At 41.9% G+C, this 24,506-nt stretch overlaps 1 protein-coding gene across 2 annotated transcripts; it reads right to left on the bottom strand.

Annotated features, from left to right (window-relative positions):
* Window positions 1-3,727: 3,727 nt before the first annotated feature.
* On the bottom strand, window positions 3,728-22,900 carry MYL1 (myosin, light chain 1, alkali; skeletal, fast). Of its 2 annotated transcripts, none has more exons than XM_010086584.1 (7): window positions 22,624-22,900; window positions 11,204-11,231; window positions 7,722-7,865; window positions 6,105-6,278; window positions 5,500-5,577; window positions 4,920-4,972; window positions 3,728-4,048 (listed from the first exon to the last, which is right to left on the bottom strand). In XM_010086584.1, exons 1-6 carry the CDS (start codon window positions 22,747-22,749, stop codon window positions 4,944-4,946), a joined length of 579 nt encoding a protein of 192 aa, XP_010084886.1. In that variant the 5' UTR covers window positions 22,750-22,900; the 3' UTR covers window positions 3,728-4,048; window positions 4,920-4,943. The 2 variants fall into 2 exon arrangements, with proteins under 2 accessions (XP_010084886.1, XP_010084887.1); XM_010086585.1 differs by having other exon boundaries at window positions 3,729-4,100; window positions 22,624-22,892.
* Between the last annotated feature and the right edge of the window lie 1,606 nt (window positions 22,901-24,506).

Here is a 24,506-nt window from a genome sequence, read left to right as displayed (position 1 = left end):
TTAAAGCCAAAGATCTGGTTGAAAACCTGCTGAAGTAGAACGATTGCTCTTGTAATAATGGAGTGAAATACCATAAGAGGGGAGCTGTGTTAAAAAAGAAAATATTTTGGTGTGGAAGCAAGTTTACATCACTGGGAGGGTTACATTTGTGGAGTTTGTTCAGACAGGAGTATTGTACACACTGTGGCTTTTTAATACCTCAATTCTAATACAGAGAAGATGGGTGTGAAGGCTGAGAGGACTTAGTGATGCCAACAGCTGAGTTTGCCTGCTAGAAAGAGGACGTCTTTGCCACACTTTCTCTTCTTGGCTTTGCCATCATAGCGTGAGTGTTGGGGCTAGCAGATCTGTGTGAAGGACCCAGGTGATGTTATATAGTGATGTCAGGCAGCTCAGTAATAGGAAATAATCACATATATCGCTGTGGTATAAAAGTGTTGAAGATGTCTCCAAATCAATGGCAGATCTTCCGAGCCTTGGGCTGATGCTATGAGGTGGCAGTGAGTATATACACTGGCTCTTGCAGTGTTAGGGGCAATTAGTGCACTTTCTGGTCCTCCTTGCTCTAGGGAAGAGTGACACAGCTGTTGTTGTGCTTCCTTGGTTTTAGTCTGTAGGTGTGAGGGAGAAATGACCACTGTCTTGCAGCTCCTGGGAGTGAGAAAAGAAAGCTGCACAGAGAAGGCTGTGAGGAGACATGTCGGAACCTTTGCCCAGATGAGCTCGGGGCAGTGGGTGGAGCACACTGTGTACAACACTCAGGTGCTGTAAGACCAGTAAATAACTCCTGATGCCCCTTTTGTTCCATCTGGTCTCTATTTCCACACCAACCACTGTCTGGAGACCATTCTTCTAAAATAAATTAAAATATCTTTCAAGACTAGGGAGAACATTGATGGAGTGCAGAAACAGCTTTTTCTTTTGAGAGCCTGGAGCCCGTGTTTTTGACACTCAGCTTCTGCATGTGCATGCACTTTTAATGTGAGTGGGGCAATGGGGACAGGAGGCTGCGATGGTTTCTTTGGCAGGTGTTGATCATGTGGACAGCTGTGCAAGCCCGTTTGAGTCTGAGATATCTCTAAAGTAAAGCACCATGAGTAGTACAAAACAGCTCCTACCTTTTCCTAACTGAGGATCTGGACCCTCAAGCAGTGCTAGACAAAGGAGCCCCGCTCCTCTTGCAGTTTCCTGCTGTCTGAAAACTATCCTGTTCAGTGCATACAAATCCCCCTCACAGAGGGGCTTCTCGGGTATCCCTGGCCTGGCAGAAACAGCTGTGGAGATGTATTTGCTCATATGTGTGGTAGTAGCCCGCTCTTAATGAATACAGCTTGTGTTAGGAGCTAAATTACCTTCCTGGGCTCGATGACCACCTCTCCTCAGTTGTTCTGATCTTTCCACCTTGGTTTTGTAGGGGTGCTGGTTGCTGTGTCTAGTACTGCATACCAAGGACCAGTGTTTTCCAGCTTGACCTTTCTCTGGAGATTTAACCCTGCTCCCAAGGAGTTAAACTGTCAATTGCGTTGAGTAACAGAAAGTATGTTCATTAACAATGTTCTATTTAAAATACAAAACAAATGTAATAATGGCAAGAGGTGTCAGATGACAGGGGCTGAGAATTGCTTTTTCTGTTCCGAGCCTAAACAGATGCAGGGTGGCCTTCCCCAGCTGCCAGGGTCTTCAGGCTCTCTCTGAGGGTAAAGAAGGAGCTTGGTCATGGTGCCTCATGTGCTGTACGGGAGTGCAGTGATGCTTTTTGTGTGGAGTACCTCTTTCCTTAAGTGAACAAAAGATATGAGAGGAGGCAGCCTTATTGGAGGAGCATTGCCCAGGATCAGCGCTCTGAGCGATGCTTGTGTTACGAGTATGGTGGTAGTACGTTGAAATAAGTTCAACCTTTAAATGGTTTTGAGGCAAAGTAGGAGGGTTTCCCTGTTCTCCTAGAGGTGAGGCACCAGGCATTTCCAAACTGTGCTTTCGGGTTGCATATCTTTCAGATGGGCTTATTGATGAGATTAAAGCCGACTGTAAGAGAGGGTTTAGTGTGTTTCTCAATTAAAAAAAAACCTGTGTAATTAAATTTCCAGGACATATTGTTTCTACATTTTCAAAATAAATAACAAAAAAAGTTGTTTTTTGTTGAAGCTGTCACTAGCTGAAAGAGGCTAGTATGTAAGGAGTTTGCCATTCTTAAGAAATGACTGAGTTATTTAGGATCACCCCAAAATGCTTTTGTCTTATGAGAACACGAACACTTTTTCAGATATTTGTCCCTGTCTAAATGTGGAGTGGGGATTTTTAATCTTACTAAAAGCTTTGGGTAGCATAAAAACCCATTTGCTGAGATCTATGAAATACTTTGAGACTCAGTCTCAGTTTAATGGGAAAGGAGTATTCTCTTAGTTTTCATCTGTTTTGTCTGAAAAAAAATTCTGCTTTAATTTTTGAGGAGTGAGAGTAGGTAATGTTGTCTTGATTCCTTGCAATTAGAATTCAGAGAAATGCTGTCAGGCTGGTTATGTCACATAATTTAGCATTTTGTTTTAAACAAAGACATGATTGAGTTTTTAAAAAAGGTGGCTTAAAAATCTGTCTGCTTCTGCACTGATAAGAAGTCATCTCATTTTGTTAGTTGTCTGGGCTTGGGCCCCAAATATTTTAGAAATTAATAAAACTTGCAATTTAAGAAAGGAAAATATGATGGAAATTTCAGCCTTTCCTTTAGGGCTGCATCCAGCCTTGGCCGAGGCTGGTTCTGTGATTACATGTCAATGCAGTGTGACAAGGCAGTGTAAAAAGGAGGCTGACAGCATATATTGGGAAGTGTTGTTTTGGTTTTTGTTTGTTTGCTTTCCCAGCAACTGAGATCCACAGTTTATTGGAAAGAGGAACCGCGTGGAGCATATGTGTGTAGGCAGTATGTTGAGGAGCAGTAGGGTGTCTAGCAGTCCCATGAGAAACGCCCTCCTGGTCAAGTCCCTATAAATAACTTCTTCAACGTATCTCAACACTTTTTTCATTGTCTTTTTAGAATAAGGTTAAATAACAACGACTTCCCCCCCCCTCCTTCTATCAAGAGTTTTTCCCCATTGTGCATGTAGCAGCTGCAACCTCCTGTAAACTACCTGCTGGCATAACTCTCTCTGTACAGGGTATAATTCAGAGATTCTTTTGGCCCTATCTACCAGCATAGTGAGGGTTTAAATGGGAGATTTTTTTGGGAAGTCTCAGAAAAGAGGCAGCTGCTGCTTCAATGGCTGCAGTTTATTCTGGTGCCAGCCGCCCCCACTGCACCCTGCTGCACCTGTTGGCACTTGAATTACGGTCATTTTGTGCATAGTAACTAAAGGCGAAGTCGGATTTTAATAGAACAAGCTGACACTCAGATGGGGATTAGGACAGTTTCATGAACACTTAAGGAAAAGAGAGAGGAGCTACATTTAACGGCAGAGCTGTGCAGGTAACAATACTTCCTGGAGTGATGGCTATTGCAGAAGAGGTAATTAGACTCATCTTGCTATACTCCTTCTCCCAGTCCCCAAAGAAAAACACTTTCATTGAGATTAAGTAGTGTGACCTTCTAGAGGTGTCTATATACTTTTTCTTTTCCATAAAACTTTATTTTGTGAAATACAATATACAGAGAAAATAAATTAGGTGCTGAGTACTGCTTTGAGTGGGCTTGAACAGCTTTGGAGGGAAAAGACAAGACTTTATAGCCACAAAGTGACCACAGGGATTTATTGATACTTTATTTTTCCAAGAGATGACATTGTTTCAATGCACACAACATGGAAAGAGATGCTTGGGATGGATGGGTCCTGGATGGTAGCAGCTTATTCCATCTAGGTCGCCTTGGTGAAAGTTCAGGTTTTTTAAATGAAAGTGTAGTGACCCAGAGGTGATACCTATGGATGCCTGGTAAAGAGCAGTGGGGTCGGACGCACATCATCCAGTTCTATGCAGTTTCCATGTTGATGGTGACAGACTGAGCAGGAATTTCAGGCAAATCTCGAGTGCCATCTGGTCTTTCTGAATTTTACTTGTTCTGGGAAGGAAAGGGAGAGCTGGAGTTGAAGTCACTGTTGTCTGAAGAAACACTTGCAAAATGACAAACTGAGCCCTTGATTTCTATTGTGAGGTGTTTGTTGTTTCATACAGGAGTTGGGAGTATGCCTTTCCTGGGCTAGAATAACTAACAGTTCAAATAAGCCCACAGACCCACTCTACTTTCTGTTTGCATTTTAAAGACAGCTGCTGGGCTTTTTGAACAAAATAGCAACATATCAAGGTTGTGGGGGGTTTTTTTGGTTGTTTTTTCCCTACTTGTAGAAGAACTGCTAAGTGATTGGGTGCTTTTGAAGCCCTCATTTGACTGTTGATCATGACTGATAGAATACTCTTTCTCAGCTCTTTGAAGAGCTATTCTCAGTAGTTCACGGAAGTATTCAGTCTTCTCTGTCTTTACAGAAATCTACAAATTGTGAGGTGTTGCTTTGATTTCCTTTGGTTTTTGTAAAACAAAATCTCAACATGTTTATAGGATACATGTGTCAGGCTGTCAGTTTGCATAGCTTAAATTCAAATTTTTTATGACAACAGAGATCTAGGGTGATATTTAAGCCTGAGAATTTCCATGCTCACAAATAATCTCAGCATTTCTTTTCACAGCTTAGGTATGTTTGAAAAACCCACTAAACACAGTTTCCAAGTAAACCAAGTTACACAGTTGTGAACAAGACCCAGGAATCTGCACTCCTGTCTTCTTTGCTTGTGGACAACAGTCTCATTTTGTTCTATTTGTATCCTTGGGGAGACAGTGTCAGGCTGGTTCATAACCTATATCTGGCCGTAGGCATGTAGAAGACTTTAAGCAAGGCAAACAGGCAAGGTTAAGTGTGCAGATGAGAAGAACATACCGTTTGTTATCTGGGGAAGTCCACTTAGACAGACAAGATGTGCTTTACAAACGCTGTGGAAAAATACAGATATACTAGTTAGGTGGAACAGCAAATGTTACGGTGGGTAATACCTCTAAAAATAACTGTTCATGAGCTGATGGCATTAAAAACACATGTTCCTGATCAGATTTGACCCAAGAATGTGATAGAAAGTTCTGTGTTTAATGTTGTACAAATCAAATTCTCTTCCTTAAGTGTGATGTGACTGAATATAAGACAAAGAGAGCACTTGGTGCTCTATTAGCACCACTAGCTATAGGATTGCTTCAAACTGGTTCAGCTGCTCTACAGAAAGTCGGAAGATCTGGAGATCTGGTGTTGACTGAAGTAGCCTTCTCTGCTGTGGATGAGCCTAATCTTTTGAGTGGTGTAACTGCTATCTAAGCATATTGCAACAGTCACTTTCAGGCATAAGCCTTTCAACCTAACTCAGCTGTAGCTTTGTCTAACTGATTTGCCTGAGAAGCTAAAAGCTGGAACTCTGTGTGAGAGAGAAGAGGACATGTAGGATCAGAGGGTGTTGAACTCTTGCACCTACCCTCGTAGTTGATGCAGCCGTTGGAGTCTTCCTGACCTTTCATGAGTTCTTCTACTTCCTCTTCTGTCATCTTCTCACCTGGAGAGCAGGGAGAGCTCAGTTAATTCTCCCACAGACATACAACTGAGGCTGAACTCTACAGCTTTTCCAAAAGCTTTCCTTATTTTTTGAGTTAGTAACAAAGACCTCTAAATGAACTGAGCTTTATTAATTTTAACTTTGTTCAGAGGTTCTGCACGTGCATATAGACACAGGGATTCTAGTTATTCCTGCAGAGTAAAGAAACTATGCAGCAAATTCTCTACCTTTGTGCATGTGCATTATATCACTGCAGCATACAGCCTTTTCTCTCAATTTCTCAAATAACAGGCGCTCTTAATGCCTAGTCTGAATTTAGAAGTAATAAACCAAACCTTTTCCTTTGGGCTTTCTACAGAGTTTTGTGTTTGCTTTCCTTCTGGATTCCCAGTCAGCAAACCTAGAGTCATGTATAGCTGTGTAGCCTCCTACCACTCCAAACTGGTTAGAATATCTTTCCTCCCTCTCTCACATGCCTTCAAACAGCAGCAATTTTTAAAGTGCTCACAGAGGTGAGGATCCCTTACCCAGGGTAGCCAGTACGTGACGGAGCTCAGCCCCCATGACTGTGCCATTGCCTTCCTTGTCAAAGACACGCAGACCTTCAACAAAGTCTTCATAGGTACCCTGTTCCTTGTTGTTAGCAGCTGCTTGCAACATGGGCAGGAACTCTTCAAAAGTAATTTTCTTGGCATTCATTTCTGGAAAGAAAGCACCGGTTATTACATGCTAGACACTTCTATGTGGGTTCTTTTGGGTTATTTGCCCTGAAGTATGAGAGCGCATCATGCCTCATTTACACACCTCTTTCTATCGTTTACTCTAGTCTTTGCCTCAGGATTTGGCAGTTCCTTTGCAGAATCTGGGTTCTCTCCTACTGTGGAAGTTAGTTTTTACATCCATCTGATTTTTAACATCCTTGCTCCAGCCCTCTTCTCACAACATGCACATAAGCATATAAAATTACATATTTTTCTTTCAGAAATGAAACTTGCTACATCCTTCCTCTGAAAGGATTTTGTGAGTGGGGGAAGTACAGAATACAGTAAAACAGAAATCTGAGCCCCAACACTGGGAAAACATAACCAGAGTGGGATGTTGTGACTTAAGTCCCTGAGGTTTACTGACATGTTAGTGACCTCTTCAGGGTCCCTTGCATGTGGTAGCAGAGACAATTAGCAAAAGAATACCTCATCTGGCGAGCGATAAAATACAATAGATGGAAACTTACAAAATATAATAGATGGAAACACGACAGATTTTTTGAATATACCGTTGTTACAGAAATTATTTTCCTCTCCAGCTGTATCAAAATCAATGTCAGTTATTGTGGTAGTCACTTAAAGTACTGTCGTGGTTTCTGCTCTGTTAGCCCTCTGCTCAGCGCTTCCTGCTGGTGCTAATACTTAACTCAGATCTTCTGAATTGTTCCTCAGAGCTGTCTTTACCAGGCCTGATGGTCTGGATATAATTGGGCCCATCCTAATATGGTTCTACATGACTGAAATCAGGGACCACCTGCATCTAGGTCCTTGTTAGAAGGACATGACTACAATATTTACAATTTCTTTTATCTCTAAGAGGGGATAAAAGGAAATAGAAAATGGCCACTACAATAAATGTCCAACATATGCCTCAGCATGCCCAGGTTTGTGGGAGCTTTGAGCAGACGACCCCAGTCAGCAGAAAGATATAGGTGGGTTTCCAGTCCCAGGGCATGTCTTGGCATATGCAGAAGATCCTGCACTGGAAGGACCTGAAGAGATGAGTATCAGCTGTTAGAGATGGACTTGCAGCTCCTCAGCAGGGGCTCAGGCGCAAATGGACTGTGAGCAGCAATGAGTGTGTGTTACACCTGCATCACATTGACACCAAAATGGTCCCTAAAGAGAATTCTCCGTGCCCTAGGGGAAAGGTTTTCCTCTTTCTGAGCACTGCATCCCCCATCACAATCATCTTCAAAAGGAAGTGGAAAAATTCCAGGTATTATTGCTGCGGAGTCCCCTGAGTAAAAACCAAAAAAAAGGCAGAACAAAAAAGCAAAACAGCAAAAGCTCCTTTCCCTTCTGCTGTGACTGTTGATGTTGCCTAATTACAGTTCCCCAGCCTGAAGAAGGGCCCTTGAGACACTCTAAGGTACTTACCCTCTTTGCTGGGGTTGCCCAGGATCTTGTTGATCTCTGCATTTGTAGGGTTCTGCCCCAGTGCCCGGACGATATCACCAACCTGGCTCAGGGTGATCTTGGCATCACCAGTCCTGTCAAAGAGGAGGAAGGCCTCCTTGAACTCTGCAAGGGAAGAGCAAAAGTTAAATTGAGACAGGCAGCTCCCTATTGACAAGTTGTATTGACAAAGATGGGAGCCTGTTGTCTCCTGGCACCGTTCCACCTACTCTGGGGGAGTTAGCCAGGGGAATCTTTGGCCCATGATCCCAACAAAAGCTCCTCCCCTCTGACATTTTGGTTTCACTATTTTTAAACTTTTGTATCTACCTTTCATAGCCTTCCTGGCTCTAGTAGCCATCAACAGCTTTGTGATTGACCCCATCGTTATTTCAAGCATGGGGAAAGATAAGCTTTCTACAAACATTGCCATTCAAGAACAGGTTTCTTTACGTGACATAGCAGCAGAAGGTAAGAATGTTATTACCCACTGCACCTTATCTGACCAGAGGACTGTGACTCTTCTGTCAAAGTCCCTAGCAGTGCAAAACATCTGCCTGCTTAGATGGGTCCTGCCTGCAATCTCTCAACTACACAGTGCTAATGGGAAACTGAAGGTGGATTTCAAATACTTCTACTTTTGTTTTCCCTTAAAGTTGCCTTACGATGACGTTACTATTCATACTTGTTCCCTCCTTTGTCTGCCCTTTGCAGTCTGTCCCTGCTTCTTACACATCAATGAATTTTATTATTACCACTGGCTTTTCCAGTGGTAACACTTGCGTGCTGCCTTATTCCAGTGTATTTCCAGTGTGTACGCTTTGAGACTTTGCTTCTTTAAGTGCTGCCAAGTGATCAACGTTCACTTATTTTCCCCTTGCTGCTGACCAAGAACTTGGGGTACAGACATTTCACCTACAAAAATCAGTAGACAGTTGCCTTCATTGCATTGCATTGTAAGTCCATTTCTAACAGCTGATACTCAGCTCTTCATCTTCTGTTGCAAAGTTCCAGGTTGATCATCTTGCTAGATTATTCAGGCTTTTTAGAGTATTTGTTGCAATGAATAAATTTATTTGTAAATAGAAAGGGGGGGGGGAAGCAACAGTCAAGGGTCTAGCTAAAAAGCCATCTTTGACCCTTATATGTCAAGAGCATCTTGGACTGTGCTGTTGATCTCTTCTGCATGGCAGTGTCTGATGATGCTGTGCTTTAGCTCCAAGTAAATGAAGTGGACTTTCTCATGGCTGTGATGTGCTTCCAGCAGTTAGACAGGCTTTGTGTTGCACAGCAAATTCTCTTTGTGCCTTGGGGCAGATTTAGGAGTAATAAACCATGTTTCAAATCATGTCTTCATTCATCTCGTGCCGGGGATGTGTGCCACCGAGGTATTTAAGTTCTTGCTTTAGCCATCCATATACTGCCTTAGTGGAGGAGTTGCTGGCACCCAGTAAAACTGCTGATACAGGATGTCGGCCTGCTAGGCTGTAATCTAATACATCTGAAACTAATCGTCTTGCTGTCTGCTGTGAGAGACCTCTAACCCTTTACTGCTAACCTCTCCCCTTACAGCATTTATTGCAGGGTATGAGATCAAGGCCTTCTGGACCTTTGTAGAGCTTCCTTTTACAATATACCAACTTGATATCGGCTCCTGCTCTAGCAGCTGAGGTCGATGGAGCCATAGTGATTTATACTGTATGATCTTTCGTCTGGTGCATTGGTGACATTTAGCCAGAGCAAGGTATAAAACAATGCCAGTTTGATATTAGCAAAGCCATCAGTGGAGTTTTTTCGGTTTTGTAAATCCCATGAAGTTTTATGTCCACTGGCTTCTGAACACTGTTCCCCAGCTCTGAGAAAAGGCCTGATTTTATTTTTGCCTCTCAGGCATGCATTTCACTGCAATATATCTTTGCTGTGGACTTTTCATTTTTTTTTTTAATATATATATAGCTAGTCATAGTTTATGTCTCTGCTGATTTTATTTTTGCCTCTCAGGCATGCATTTCACTGCAATATATCTTTGCTGTGGACTTTTCATTTTTTCTTTTAATATATATATATAGCTAGTCATAGTTTATATCTCTGCTGGAATAAGCACATCTAAAATCCCTCACTGAGGAGGGTACCACCCAGCTGCTGCATCAGCCCATATGGATGGAAATAGTTACTGAGGGTGGGACATTTCTGTTCCTGGGAAATTCTCCTTCTCTCAAGTAGCTTTTAATTGCTCAGCCACTTCGTTCAGTCATCACAGCATTTCAGCAGCTGGATGATCTGAAATATGTAGGGAAGCTAAAGCAGTATTTTGCTTTGTTACACATGCCAGCTGCTTTGAATTGATGGCATTTTTCCATAAACCCTCCCAACCCCTTTGTAAAAGTTTTAGAATTAAAAAGCAAGGAAGAGTCCAAATTATTTTTCTATGTGACCAGGAATGTTTGGACTGTGGGAAGAGAAGTGTTTCCAGTCTCACTTACTGCACTTCACCTCTCCCTATTGCTTTGATGGTGTAACCTAGAACAGGCTGGTGTTCAGGAAGTTTAGGGCTCTCTCTTAAGACCTGCTTCTAGCTATTCCTTTCCCTCTGGATTTCTAGTAAATCCTTGTATCTTCCATTCTAAATACTTAATTCACAGTGAGAACTCTACTATATGTGCTACTGAATTTTTGACATGTTTTTAAACTTACATTATTTAATATAAACCAAATGCATCTCTTGGGATATTTAAAACACTCCAGCTTAGATTTCCAGAACTTCAATGGGGATTTTTGTTCATGGTAGAATTTTTAATCAGATCTTTTTAGCAGATTGAAAAAAAATTTGAAACTTGCTTGTGAACCAGAGGGTACAGCAAGATGCTCAAGAATTGCAGCATATCCGGACTATTGTGTTTATACGCAACAGTTTACGCAAGTAATTTATTTGCTAACTATTTCCATGCTTCATGAGTGTATTTAAAGTAAAGAAGTCTTTCTTTCTCCCCTTCCACAACACCTCCCAGCAAAAGTTACACGTAGGCCTCTTGCATTTTTTTTCATGTAAAGTCGCAATGTCACTGCAGCTAAGTTAAATTTTCAGTACACTCCCTCCTGTTGTCCTTCATCTGCCTATTTCCCCAATAACTTTCAAATGCAAGACTCATTTTCAGCATCTTTGTGAACCGTCAGTACAGGAGCACAACTGAAAAACTTTCAGTAGGTAGAGCTGGTAACACCAGTGTATTTCCTCATCATACCATGGCTTCTCAGCTTGGATAAGCACAGATAAATTACAGTTAAACCTACGGTCAAGTTCTTGTTCAGTGTAAGTCAGCACTACTCCTCTGAAGTCAAGAGTGTGGGGTTTTATACCAGCTGAACTCCTAGCTCATCTTTTTGTAAAGGTTAAACTTCTGAACCTATAGCTCCTCTCTGAACCCACATACATGTTAAAACACATTGGCTCTCTTGTAACTTACCATCCTGTTGCTCCTGGGAGAACTCGATCTGTTGGAAGGAAATCAATCACAAAAAATAGCTTAGGAAGGAGGGGCTAGGGGAGAACCTGTTTCTAAAGCATCCAGCTCAATCCATGAGTCATCTTCCAAAACAGCAAAAAATGTGGCCTGTTAGATGTGCAGAAGTAATGCAGATAGCAAACGAGCTGTTAAGACTAGTGAATATTTAGCATCCCATAGCCGTTATGTTCCCCTTCCTGCTCCCTCTTAAAGTTTAACTTTTATTTCACTTACCACTAATTTGGTCAGGAGTGAAGGACTGCAGTTGGGAAGAAAAAGAGAGAGAAAAAAGAGAACTAGTACTGCTGAAAATGCACTGAGAGAAAGTAAATAGCACAAAGTAGCTGAGCGCTCTCACATCTGTCTTGCCTAATGTAATTAGGCCATAGCAACCTAAATTAGCAACTTCCCTTGTAAAAATGCATCACTAGGTCTATTTTTAAAGATTCCATTAAAATCTGCATCCCAGGGAAAGCCAGGGTTGTGGCTAGAAGCAACAAAAATCTAAAGTCTCTTAACTAACAAAGAATAATTACTTCAAATGGTCTTAACAAGCAGGTTTTTTTACGTTAACATACAAATTAAACCAATCTCTTTGAGTTTCAAATTAGGTTTTGATAGTACATTGTTCCACAAAGTACTATACTATGATATTTTCTTGCATAAAAATATTACCGTTTTCCTTTGCCACTTTAGCAGATTGCACCTGATTTTTAAAAAATGCTTAGCAAGCAATACCAGTAAATTATAACCCTTTTGTCTGAAACTACAAGAGCTACATGTCTACCATTGCCTGCTGCAGAACTTGAGGCTAACTGGAAAACCTCACATAACCCTTTAGGTTTAAGGAGGAAAGCCAAGCAAATTTAAACTGTCTTCTTGACTGTCCTTCCCCCCACTAGAACTAACTTGAGCAAGAAGACCTATTTACTTATGTAAAACACACTGGCTCACTGATAACTATTAGCTTCCCAGTGGACCCACCATGGTTGAGAGCTGGAAAAGCAGAGCAGCAGACGGGCAGGAGGGATTAGCTGAGAGATCTCGAGAGTGGTCCTGCTTTCCTGGCCTTTCTTCCCCTTATTTATCCGGCGGTGCTGACGGCATTGCCTGGATTAGGTGTCAGAAGAAAGCAGTCCCTCCCCTTGGCGAGTTCTTTAGCTTTCTTAGGGCAAAGTGACAGGAGGTTCCGTGTCTTGATGGACATCTTATGATGGCTATTTTTAGGAGGCTGGAGAGGGGCAGGGAGTGGCAAGCAGTAAGTTTGATTCATGTCAGCATTTTCTGGGTCTGTACCATCAAGAGGGGATATTCCTTGTCCAGACCTACCAAGACTTCCTTACAGGGAAGGAGTCTATTTCTCCATTAAGCTCTAAAGTCAGCAAACAAGGAGTGCTGAGGGTGAGAGGTGCCATGTGTTTGCCTAGCTGGCTGGTTTTACACATGGCTTGCAGGCTGTGTGTTAGCTGTAGCTGGATAGTCCTTGTACTTTTGCTGGGCTTTGCTCAGCCCTTCATATGGATAATATCACACTCAATGATAGATGAGTGGTGCTGCTGCTTGTCTCCTCAGTGTGATCCAGTTGTTGGCACTGAGCAGAAGATTAACCTGTTGAGGGAGGTGGTGTCTGACTGTGATGCTCTTCCTCTGCTCTGGTCAAGTTTTCCAAATTTTGAATATTAAGAGAAAAATTATTTGTGTATTTTGGACCCAACTGTATTGCTAGGTTAGGGTCTGATGTGTACAGGTACCCTGCAGGGCAGTGGGAAATTTATATTCACAGTAGCCTGTGTTCTCTAGGACATGCTTCCTTTAGGCTGGGTTAGGCAGGGCACCAGGATGCCAGCTTCAGAGCTCACTGGTGTGAGGAGGTGCCGCTGAGGCTTTTGTGATGCGGAGGCAAGGGAAAAGCCATGATAGAAGCTAAGACCCCCTAAAGGCTTTGTGAACTGGAAGGATTACAGTTGATGTTGGGGAAAGGGGTACTTGCTTTTTAGGTTGCAGAGTGGAGGTGTCATGGTGGGACTACCAGTGGGGAATTGATGCTGTGAGACATTGTAAAAGGATTAGAAAACTTTGTTCCAAACTTCTTCCTTTCCCTGTCACCTCAACTGGGTCAAGAGCGTCACGGAGCTGTGTCATGGATAGTTGTGTGACAACAACAGACTCCCTGTTGCAAATTCAGATCCCCTCCCTACTTTGTATTGATTTCCTTTGTTGAGCATTCACTGCTCCTGGTTTTCTAATGACAAAATATGATTAGTGAGGGAAATTTTCTCCTGTAGCTTGCTTAGTTACCCTGAAGATAGGCATAACCTTTGAATGTCTCTCTTTGGTAAATTGAGGGCTCTGAAAGAAAGAATCAAATCCAAGCAAACTTTACTGTTTGTCTTTTTTAAAAACTGAACCATCAAAATAGGTCAAAATATTTGATTGGATTTGAGACAGTGACCTCCTGTTTTAAAAACTAAAGATACAACTGAAATTGTTGATACAAAATGTTTGAAATAAAGATACAAAGAATTTTCAAAGCTTGTCACTTTAGCTGGAAAACATTCTGTCCAAACAGATTATTTGCATTTTTGGAGAAATATCTGGGAAATTATATGGAGTATGAAAAATGCTTCACTTTTGGTTTTTCTGCTATTTGTAATCTATTAGCCTGTGGGAACAGGGATGCATTCAGGACATAGCGTAGCTATAATCAGGTGTAGTTGCATGGAAAAGCCGGTTGATGCTTTTGGCTGAATTAGCTAACATAGGGTTTGGCACAGTGCAGACCTCCTCATTAATACTGGCTGGGGCTGGAACTCTAGCAGTGAGGAAGCTAATCTAGATCTTGGCCATCAGTCCCAATGCATTAATAGAGGAGCTTACTAAAGACTTTGGCAGAGCTGAAATGTTGCCTGGGTCAATGCAGCGTGTTGCCTTTTGTGGAATTTTCCTTCTGCCCTCAGCCTCTTGCTCTCCAGTGCTGGCAACTGGAAAAAGGTTCCCCTGAAAACAGGATTTAAAATAAAAAACAAAAAAAAACTTAAAGGAAAACTCTGATTAATTTTCTTGAACATTTTTTGTTACTTTGAAATAAGCTTTATGATTGACTACAACAAAACTCATCCCTGAAGATTTTAGATGCCAAGCAGAAAATAATTGGGGCACATTTGTCTTGGGCATAGAAAACTGATACCTGGATTAGCCATCTGGCTTGAATGGGCTATCAAATATGTATAAGTTGAGAGGGGTCTACATATAAGCTGATTAGTCTTTTGAACATATGAAACTTTGATCAGACTTTAGATGAGGAAATACGAGTGCACCACATCAGCCCTTCGTTTCATTACTGGCTCTTGAATAAAAGTGCACTAGACAAGAGTTTTGCTGGGGAGAAATATTCTAGGATGGGCATGTTGCATTCACTTGAATTAAGAATCACCCTGCTTTAAGGCAATAGGCTCTGTTGGGGGCTTAAAATGCTACTTGTTTTGAGTAAGGGCACCTACAAATGGCCTCGATATAGAAAATATTTCAAACACTCCTTAAAAGAAATTAAAGAATTGCGATTCTGTAAGAAGCTGCCATAAACTTCAAAAAGTAGAAGGACATTTTTTGCAATTAGTGATCTTTGTTCTGATCCTGGCAGTGTTCTCTGCATTGTCAGAGCACATGAGTCTCAGGGCCTTAAGGAAGATGTTGAAATTTCTGAGAGTTTGATTTAAAAGAAATAAATGCCCTCCCCAGCCCTCCAGCAAAAGTAATGGAAGGCTGAAGGAACCACAACATGTGGGAAGACTAGAGGGACCAGGATTTCTCTATCTTGGCTTGGAAGGTTATCTGTGCCACAGAAAACAGTGGTGTGTTTTGGGGGGTTTTGTTTGTCTGGTTGTTTGTTTTGTTTGGGTTGTTTTTAAGATTAATGCTTTTTCCCCTGTGTAGTTTGTGACCACCTTCTATTCCTCTTGTTGCTAGATAGAGGCATTTTTTGCCGGGTCCCAGTTAAATAGGATGAGGTGGATAGGATTGTATGCAACTCTGTATCACCATCTAAGCAGAAGACCCAGTCTACACAAATCTTTATTTCCAAATCCTTACTGAAGTTCCTACCTTCTCCACACATCACCTGAGCTTTGCAGTGTGGTGCTGTGCTCACCTGTTTAGGCTGGGGGGCACTGGGACTGAGTGCAGCTGTGCTGAGTGAGTCGCTTTGTGCTCCCTGTAAATGTGTAAATGTCTGGATAGGGTGAAAAGCCCTGGGAAAAGATGCTGCTGGGAGTTAAGGCATTCAGCTGCTCTGTCTGCTTGTTACCCTTTGGGCGAATTACAGAGAAGGAAAGATCTTAGGACTTTATTAGAGAGTCACCAGACATTTCCAGGTACTGTCTCTGTAGAAGAGACTGAGAACTATCAGATGTCTTGGAAAACCAGAGTGGAGAAAATTGGAGAGTCCCCTAGGATACTCATTGTATATTTACCCTTCTATTCAGCACTAGAGGGATTTTTATTTTTTTTGTTTAATTTTTGGGTGCAGATAAGATAGGATTGTGCCTACAGCAGTTCATATGATACCCCTTCACCATTAATGCCTGTTCCTTGATTAATACAGTGGCGCATATTTTCTAGTAGACATCACTGAGTGCAGGATTACACAGGTCTCAAACCCCTCTGAAAAGTGGGCTGTCATTCTCCCATCCCTCACCCCGGTTCGACAGCTTCTGTGATTTTATCGCAGATTTCAGAGAGGATACTTCTCATTTAAGTCAGAATCAACAGCCTTATGGTTTTAGCCTCGTGTCTTTTATGAGGCAGAGAAACATTAGGAACAGATGAGCACTTGAGAAAGAGAGCTTGGTTTTGAGAACAGAGCTGCCTGGAAATACATTTGAAGAAAGAATAAAAACTGCCACCATTAATATAGGAGAGAAAATTGTGTGTGTGAGATACCATGAGGTTTGGAATAATAGTTCAAAATCACTTTGAGTTTAATGGACTTAACTGCAGATGAATCTGAATTTTTTTTCTGAGCATTCTGTGTAACTCTCCAGTTTGTTTACTTTTAAAGCTTGTAACTTCACAGTTGCTTTACAAGTATGCAAAAACTTTTGTATAACCCTTGCTGGTTAATTAGTGTGCCCTTCTAAAATATCAGAGAGTGCAATGTGCTCTAGCTGCACTGTTGGTCGTTCCATTTTGAACAGATTTCATCAGCTTCAGGGAAGGAAGCATGATCAGTTGTTCTCATTTGTAGAAGCATCACTTTTCTAATTTTTGCATGATTGTGGATAATCGAGAGGATGTGTGAGGAAATGTGAGGCTCTGGAGCTCATCTCTCAGGGGGATTTGTTGTTTTAACATGCCTTCCAGTGGCAGTGGTAGAGCATAACTTTATTTAAGCTATTGCCACTTGACATTTAAGTGCTATGTGGTAAACCAGCCAGTTGCAAGTGCTTTTTGGCAATGGATATAAGATGTAATAAAGCCTCAGTGAACTTGGGGCAAATTTCCAGCTTGGGTGTTTCATATCTCCTTACAGACAACTTCTTTCTTTGCTTGTCATTGGTTAACTTAGTCACCTTCTTCTTGCCTTATGTAAGATAAATATCTTGTTACAGTCTCTCTGTGCTCTAAGGGGGCTTAAAACAGTATTTCAGAAATATTGCGGTGGTATTTTGATTTATTAGTCAATGGGAGAAAGGCTCTGCAACACAACCACTGTTAACACTTGAAATTACACTGTGAGCTCTTGAAATGTTATTCTCTGTGTAATTTGCTTTAAATTCCACTGTTTCTCCCAATGTTTGTCACTCCCTAGACCTTCCAAAGGCTGTAAGTATCTTCTTTAAATGCTGTGAATTACTAAGAATGGATCTTGTAAAAAAAAAAAAAGGGAGAAAGGCTCTGCAACACAACCACTGTTAACACTTGAAATTACACTGTGAGCTCTTGAAATGTTATTCTCTGTGTAATTTGCTTTAAATTCCACTGTTTCTCCCAATGTTTGTCACTCCCTAGACCTTCCAAAGGCTGTAAGTATCTTCTTTAAATGCTGTGAATTACTAAGAATGGATCTTGTAAAAAAAAAAACAAAAACAACCCAACACATTATTTTCCAAATAAATTTGCAGGTTATCAGACACAAGAAAGTGTTTACTAATATATATGGACAGTCCCTACTTTTGAGGGACTCTTTGCTTAGCAGCGCCTTAGGATGTTCAAGTTACCTATACTGGGACACCTTCATGCCATGCCTTGCCCGTGTGGTGATTTAGCAACTGCCACCAATGTGGGTCTGGCATCAGTGGTAATGTTCACAGGGGCAAGGGATTTGACTGGGGCTCCTCTGCTGTGGGGTTGATCCCAAATGGTGCCGTATCTCAGTGGTCAAAGCAGTAGCAGAAGGCTGGTCTGGATGGTGTCAGATAGGCACCTTTACATCTCTTAAGGCTAAGTAATATTTATTTGCGCTCATCCCCTTCCTACCTGAAAGGGCACTTCAGACCTTGTGACCTTGTCCAAGAGGTGTATGAGTCCTAGCAAATCTTTCTAGAGTTGTTGCTGGAGCTGGATCAGGCATAATCTGAAGGTCTGCACCAAAAATTTCAGGCAAAAACCTGACAGTGCTTAGGAGAGCCCTTAGTACTATGAGCGAAGCTTCTGTTAACATTCCTGTTTTCACTCCACAGCTTCACATGGAGTTTGTCTGCAGTGTAATAGCTCTCTGAGCACTTCAGCTGACATTTGCAGTTCTGCTTGCCCTCCAGCCCAGAAGCTTTCTGTCAGTGTATTTTAGTGAGTTTACCTCTCTCTGGTTATATCCAATGCAGTAGCTGTTCAGAGATGACCTACTTGAGTAGTGAATGTAATAAGAATTAAGGACACTTGGAGAAACACTTTTTACTGCCTTAAGAGCTCTGTATTTAAAAACAAATGACCACACAAGTTTGCTTTCATGCAGCAGGCTTCATCATGCATCACACAGTTACACAAGGCCTTAGAAAGTCTTTACTAGTTGATAGCTTTTAATTATTTTTCCCCTGAAGATGTAGGTAGCTTATCTGTAGTGTGGGGCATGGCATAATTGGTGTCCTGGGATTTCAGTCTTGAAAACACCAACATGGGAAGCCTTGTGTACAGAATGAACATCACTTACATCATGGATACTTGCAAGAACCCAATCTCTGTCTCTGCTTGAGAAAGGATACTCGGGTGTATCCTCAAAGTAAAGGGCCTGGTGTGACACTGGCTGAGGGTGCTACGTGTTCAGATCACCATCTGCAGAGCAGAAGCCTATGAAGCGCTGCAATCAGCATCTCCAGCACCAAAACATTGCAGTTAATGCCATGAGCCTGAGCTTGGTCCAAGGACTAGTTGTATGTGCTGGGAAGCGTCCTTAGATTTCCAGTCGAAAAACAACATGCTTTTCCTGTTAATGATAGGGGCCGAGTTAAACTGATTCGGGCAATATGAAGTTTATCCATTTCCCACTGCATCTGTTGCAAAACCAGGCATGAGACATCCTTATCATTAATGTCTCATCCCAGTTATTGCTGACGTAGACCCATAGAAGTGCTGTCTTTCAGCTCAACGTTTCTTCTCAGGCTTGTCTGGGAGAAGGAAGTTGACAAAACAGATAAGCTGTCTTTTTGGGAGTATCCTTCGCCACAGTTTTAACTACAGAATTCTTGGGAATCTTAAGAAATTGACCCGTATGGTCATTTTGCTTTTTATCATGATGGTAATCCGGTGGTAACTCTCAGATGCATCCATCACCTTGTTCTTTTCTTCTCATTTATGATTTAATCTTTAACCTTTGTGTACCTATTGTTCAAATCCAGGCCATGCTAGTAATAAGGAAAATGGGAAATATAAATTTGATCTGGAAAAGCTTGTGCAAAGCAGATTGAGTCTTACGTTATTTCCTGAGTAGGGGGAAAAGAGTCTTTACATTTGCATTTAAAAACAAATTTTTCCTTCTTGCCTCGACTCTCTTCCTGTGGTGGTTGTACTGTAACCGAAGGTGAGCTGAGAAAGGGCTGAGTTTAGAGATTTGGGTCTTTAGCAGTTAGGTATTCCTGTTACTTAATTTTATAGTCAATAGATGGTGCTCAAAAATAGAAAATCTCATACCAGCTGCTACTAGTCCTAGCAAATAGCTAAATATTTGCTTTAATTGAGTTAATTTAAAAACAAAAAAAAGGAAAAAAAGAACAGAAGAGGGTGAAAGGCCTGTCACAACTTCTGATGATGACAGGCAATTTTGGGGTGCATGCATTTGCAAGAACCCAGCTTAAGACCTCTTAAGGAAAAACAAAAACTAACTTCCGAAGTGTGCACCCCAAAAGGCTCTGAAAACCAGATTCCTGAAGACGGGCCAAGTATGGCAGCTGAGAGGAGGGGTACTACGCAGAGAATTGCTACCCACGTTTGTAAACCACCTTCTTGTTTGTTTTGGAGAATACTATGATGTCTAATGACAATTTAAAATTAAGTATATTGCCAAATGTGGCTTATTTGGCTGATGTAAACCCTTATTAGGCAGCTCTGCTCTTACCCACTCCAGCTGTAACTCCAGAAGGGGCTTGGATATCTCTTTATAAAAGCTAACAAAGTCTTTCTGTGTGTTTGCCTGCTGTGTGGCTCCCCAAATCATTGTGGCGCTGCAACCTGGCATTCCCAGTCACCTCTCATTAGTAGCAAGCTCTAGTGTGGCCACTAAGTCCCCAGAGGAGTGGAGGGAAGCCCACTTGATGCCCTTGTTCAAAGTGCCAGAGGCTTTGGCTCCATGCCTGGTAAATCAGTGCAGAGAGCCCCAGGAAAGGATAATTCACTGAATCCAGGTCAAAAGCTTAGTTTTAAGTACTCCCTGGCTCCAAAGTTTTGCTGGAAATGGTGCTGTGCCTTTTACCATGCTGAGACTTCGGTGGTTGAATGGAAGAATTCAGGACCAATTAATGCTAATTAAGTGTCTGGGCTAAGACTCAGAAAATTTTGAATTCCTGACTCTGCCATATCTCCCCAGCAAATCACTTATAAGAAGACATTGTTTCCCTTTACTGCCTGAGCTCTCTAAGGGTGGAAAAAGTGAGGCTGGGAGGTTGTCCAGTCCCTGCCCCTGCTCCAAGGCAGGATGAAAGGCACTGTTGTTTTTGCTGGTGCCTTCCTGAAGAGCCCAGCACTGGAGGTGCCACAGTCTGCCTGGGCAGCCCTTGACCAATGTGGGTTCTCAGGGGAGAGGGAAAGGTCAGGGATAGAGGGGACGTGTGTCACCCTCGCAGGCAGCATGCGTTTCCACATCGCCTTGTGGCTACGGCTGTGTGGTTGGGTGGACTCCCCTGCTGCAGGGAGTGGTGGGGGCTCCATCCACCCTCACAGTGTCTCTGAGTTATCCTGTTCCTTCCCGAAGGATGGAGAGTGGAGGAGATACTTGCAGAAAGATATATCCTGGTGATAAGCATGCAGGGCAGGGGGCTGTGCCACACACCGCATTGTAGGGTAGTCCTGTGACCTCCACCACGCTGCTCATATCTTCACCTACTTGCAAACAGGAAAAGCAATGCTTACGTGCTGCTGTTAGTGTTAAAAGAGTAGTTTTGTCTCACTAGCCCAGTTTTTCCACCGTCCCTCAAGGAGGAAAATATTTTCTCTGATATTATCTTTCAAAAGAAAGAGAATTTAGGGAGATTATCTTTTTTTATCAGTCTGAATATGACAAAACCTGGAGGGTTCTCTCTGTGCTGCCAGTATATATTTCCTGCCATTATAGAGAGCTGTCTGGATAAAGGAGTGAACTGCAGAGATGCTTCAGACTGCAGCCTGCCATTTGGTAGCTGGTAATGTACTATTAAATCTATTTATGTAAAGACGGATTAGCTAGAATCACTGGAGTTGAAAATTCTGTTTTCTCCTAATGAACTGGACATAGAAGGCTATCAAATCCTACTAAATTATTTAGTAGGATATTTAGCTTATGTTCCCCTTCATCTCTGAGTGAAATGTGAGGTCTAATCTAATTTTCAGACAGTATTCTCAAAAACTGGGCTTTTGGTGTAGCCTTTGCTGTGATTGCTCAAAGTATTTCAAAGTGTCTTTTTTTTTTTCTTTTTTTTTTTTTTTTTCTTCTTGCTCTTGTTTTGCTTTGCTAGTGGGTTCAGCTTCGGTCTTATGAGAAGCTAGATACTGTTTCAGAAAAATACTACTGTTCATGAAAATTAAAGTGAACTTCAAGAAATTTCACTGAGTGGGTCATGATCTTGGGACTATATGTATTAAGCTACCTGAAACGGAATTAATCATGAGATGAAAATGAGTAGGAGGCTTTGTACTCCTTCTTTTCTCCATAATAGGCACGATTCCTTATGTAGAATTTAGCAAATTGGCCCTGGGACCAATCAGCTTGTCAGGTAGGTGGAGAATAACTATTTATAGTCCTATCTGGATAAACTAGTCTGTCTCTTCATCTCTTTAATCACTTAACCTCCCTCTCCTCTTTCCTAAGTAAAGAATTTCCCAGCATGGAGTTTTCTTCAAAGGGTCAAGGCAGCAATTGGTGATGTTGTTGGGCATGCAAAGTCTAAAGACAGTAAGAGATTGCATGGAAGTGCAGTCACAGGGAAACCTCTGAAATACTCTTCCTCTTTGTTGCTTTCAATTTACAGTAAATTGCAAATTCAGAGCAAATACGTAAAGGAGAGAGGAAATCACTTTAAATGCTTCCATCCATGGCTTTGCAGCATATGGTCTCTATCAATGTTTGTTGTACAATGCAAATGAAAAGAAAATAGATGAAGCTGCCAAATCCCTCTTTTTTTTTTTTTTAAATCAGTTTTGTCTTCTTTCAGCCTTTAAAGATAAACCATGCTGATCTCAAAACATGTGTCCAAAGGGTCATCAGGTTCTTGCAAAAATTTGGAAATGAATTTGAGGGGAAAACTGCAAAATAAGGCTTGGTTTTAGTCCAGCGCTGTGGAAAAACATTGCATTTCAAGTTTCAGTAACCCTTTCCTGTCCTCATGCACCACTTTAGGGGTTTGGGGAGTAGAGGGGTAGTTGTTTTTTAATTCTAAATTTAGCTTTACCAAACAGGTCAGACCAAGACTGATTTGGTAAAAAGTTCTGAAGGACACACTCCAAATAGTTTTGAAATCACCAGGCTTCACTCCTGTGTTAAATCATGCACCATGCCTTACACCCCTCCAGTTACTAAAACAATCAAAAGCTCAGGCAGGTCAACAAATCCGTCGACTGAGATTACTCATTCATTTCACTGCAGTCCACAAACCGGAACCAAACACACGCAATGTTTCACTGCGGGTCTCAGCCAGGACTCTGCTAACTTTCCCCTTTGGGAGCATTTTGGGTCCGCGATCAGCACACGTACATCCATTTACCTTGATGCTCTTGAGATCAATTGCAGGTTCTTTGGGTTTAGCTGGTGCAGCTGCTGGTGCAGGTGCAGGTGCTGGCGCAGGTGCTGCTGCTGCTGCTGGTTTCTTTACGTCCTTCTTTGGTGCCATTTTGTGTTGCTTAAACTTGAAAGTAAAGGTGCCCCCTCAAAAAAACTTAAAAAAAAACCCAAACAAACCCTTCCAAGTGATTCCCAGGAGAGGAGCAGTGGTCAGAATGAGCTACAGCCTGTGCCCTGGAGGTGGACCCGATGTGCTAAACACTATAAGGGCATATATATATTTCACTTAGTGCCTCGTACAGTCCTGACACATGCAGCTGGATTGGACAGCTTGCTAATCAAGGGGGTGTCATTCCAGCTCGAGCTATAAATGGAATATAAGAGTTCAAGGCTTCATAAGATCAAGGGACTTCGGTGGCTTTTTTCCCCCACCCTCCAACCACCTCCCCTGTATTTTTTTTTTATGTGTGCAAAGGAGAGGGAAACATGACAAATCCAGTTTCAGATCTGCTGTTGACTTTCGGGCATGGATTTAACAGTCCTTTTTCTCATCAGAATTTTAGTTCTGCTTAAGTAATAAATCTTTCTTTCCTTCCCTCCCCTTTTCCCCCATGCCTGTGTAGCACTTCATGAGGATTCGGTTTCAAGTAAGGATTTTGACTTTCATGTCTGGGAAGTTCATCAATTTCCAACCTCATTTGCCTCTCTCCCCACAGCCCCTCACTCCTCCTCTGCTTCCTTCTTTTACAAGGAAGTGTTGATCAAGCAAAGGCTCTGGGTGTTTAAAAATAAAGCAGACAAATATGGCAAACACTGCAGTACCTTCAGCCAAGACGTCCTTCCCTGTGTCTTTCAGCTGTTCTTACTATTCCTTTCTATCATGTTAAGACCATGTTTAAAATTGAAAAGTGCTGCTTTTAATATTTTCTTTTGATCTTCTTTTTCTTCTCCTAAGGATAAGCTGTGTCCTAACAGAATGGAGATCAGATGGATGTTATGTTTTCCCACACAAAAGGTTTCCTTTTGTAATGTATTTATGATTAAAAACTAGCCATTGGGCAAAGGAGGCACTTCTGTTTTCACCTTGTCTACCTGCCCATCCTGTGTCTCTTGTTCTAACCCTTTCAAACCTGACGGTGGCCCTGGATCCATACAATTGAGATTTTCTGCAGAAAAATCTGGGACTGCTGATTGTTCCTCCCTTGTCCAGCAATCTCTCTCCCACTTACTCTCCAGACTCCTGAAGTTCTGTACTGGTAAGTGTAAGGCTTTTGATGGGGTCCTTATAGTTCATGAGACAGAAATACTGTGGAACTGTTTTGTTGTTAGAAGTCTAGCACCTGAAGGCCTGAACAGACACTTTGCATCCGAAGTCTTGCAGGGTATCCAAGCACTTGCATCTTAGATTAAAGGAAAGTAAACTTACAAAAATGCACACCAAAAAAGGGCATGGTGAAGTGGCTAAAGGTGTATTTTCATATAAGAAAACATGTGCTCAGACCTCTTCTTTGCTGCAGGCCATGACCTTAAGCAAGAGACTTTTTGGAAGTTGAGTCATCTCTTTTGAATCAATAGACCTATCCTGATGCATACAATTTTAAGCCTTGGCTCAGTCTCTGCTCTAGAGAACACAGACTGGGAGAGATTTTATTTTCTTTTTTCTGCCTTTAGTTTTGTGAATGCTTAGGGACAAACAGCCTGTAATTTGTGAGCTTTGCTGCCTGCCTTCAAAGAGCTTGATGGAGAGATCCCTGCTCTGCTGGTCTGCATGGGATGGCGATAGTGTGGCTTCTCCTGCACTACTGCAGGTTAGCAGGAGCCTGTGGGCCCTGAGGAGCCTGATGAGATCTCCAGTGATGCTGATGT

Source organism: Pterocles gutturalis, unplaced genomic scaffold (genome assembly GCF_000699245.1).
Source record: "Pterocles gutturalis isolate BGI_N339 unplaced genomic scaffold, ASM69924v1 scaffold12401, whole genome shotgun sequence".
Taxonomy (NCBI): Eukaryota; Metazoa; Chordata; class Aves; order Pterocliformes; family Pteroclidae; genus Pterocles; species Pterocles gutturalis.
This window is presented reverse-complemented; position numbering and strand designations above follow the sequence as displayed.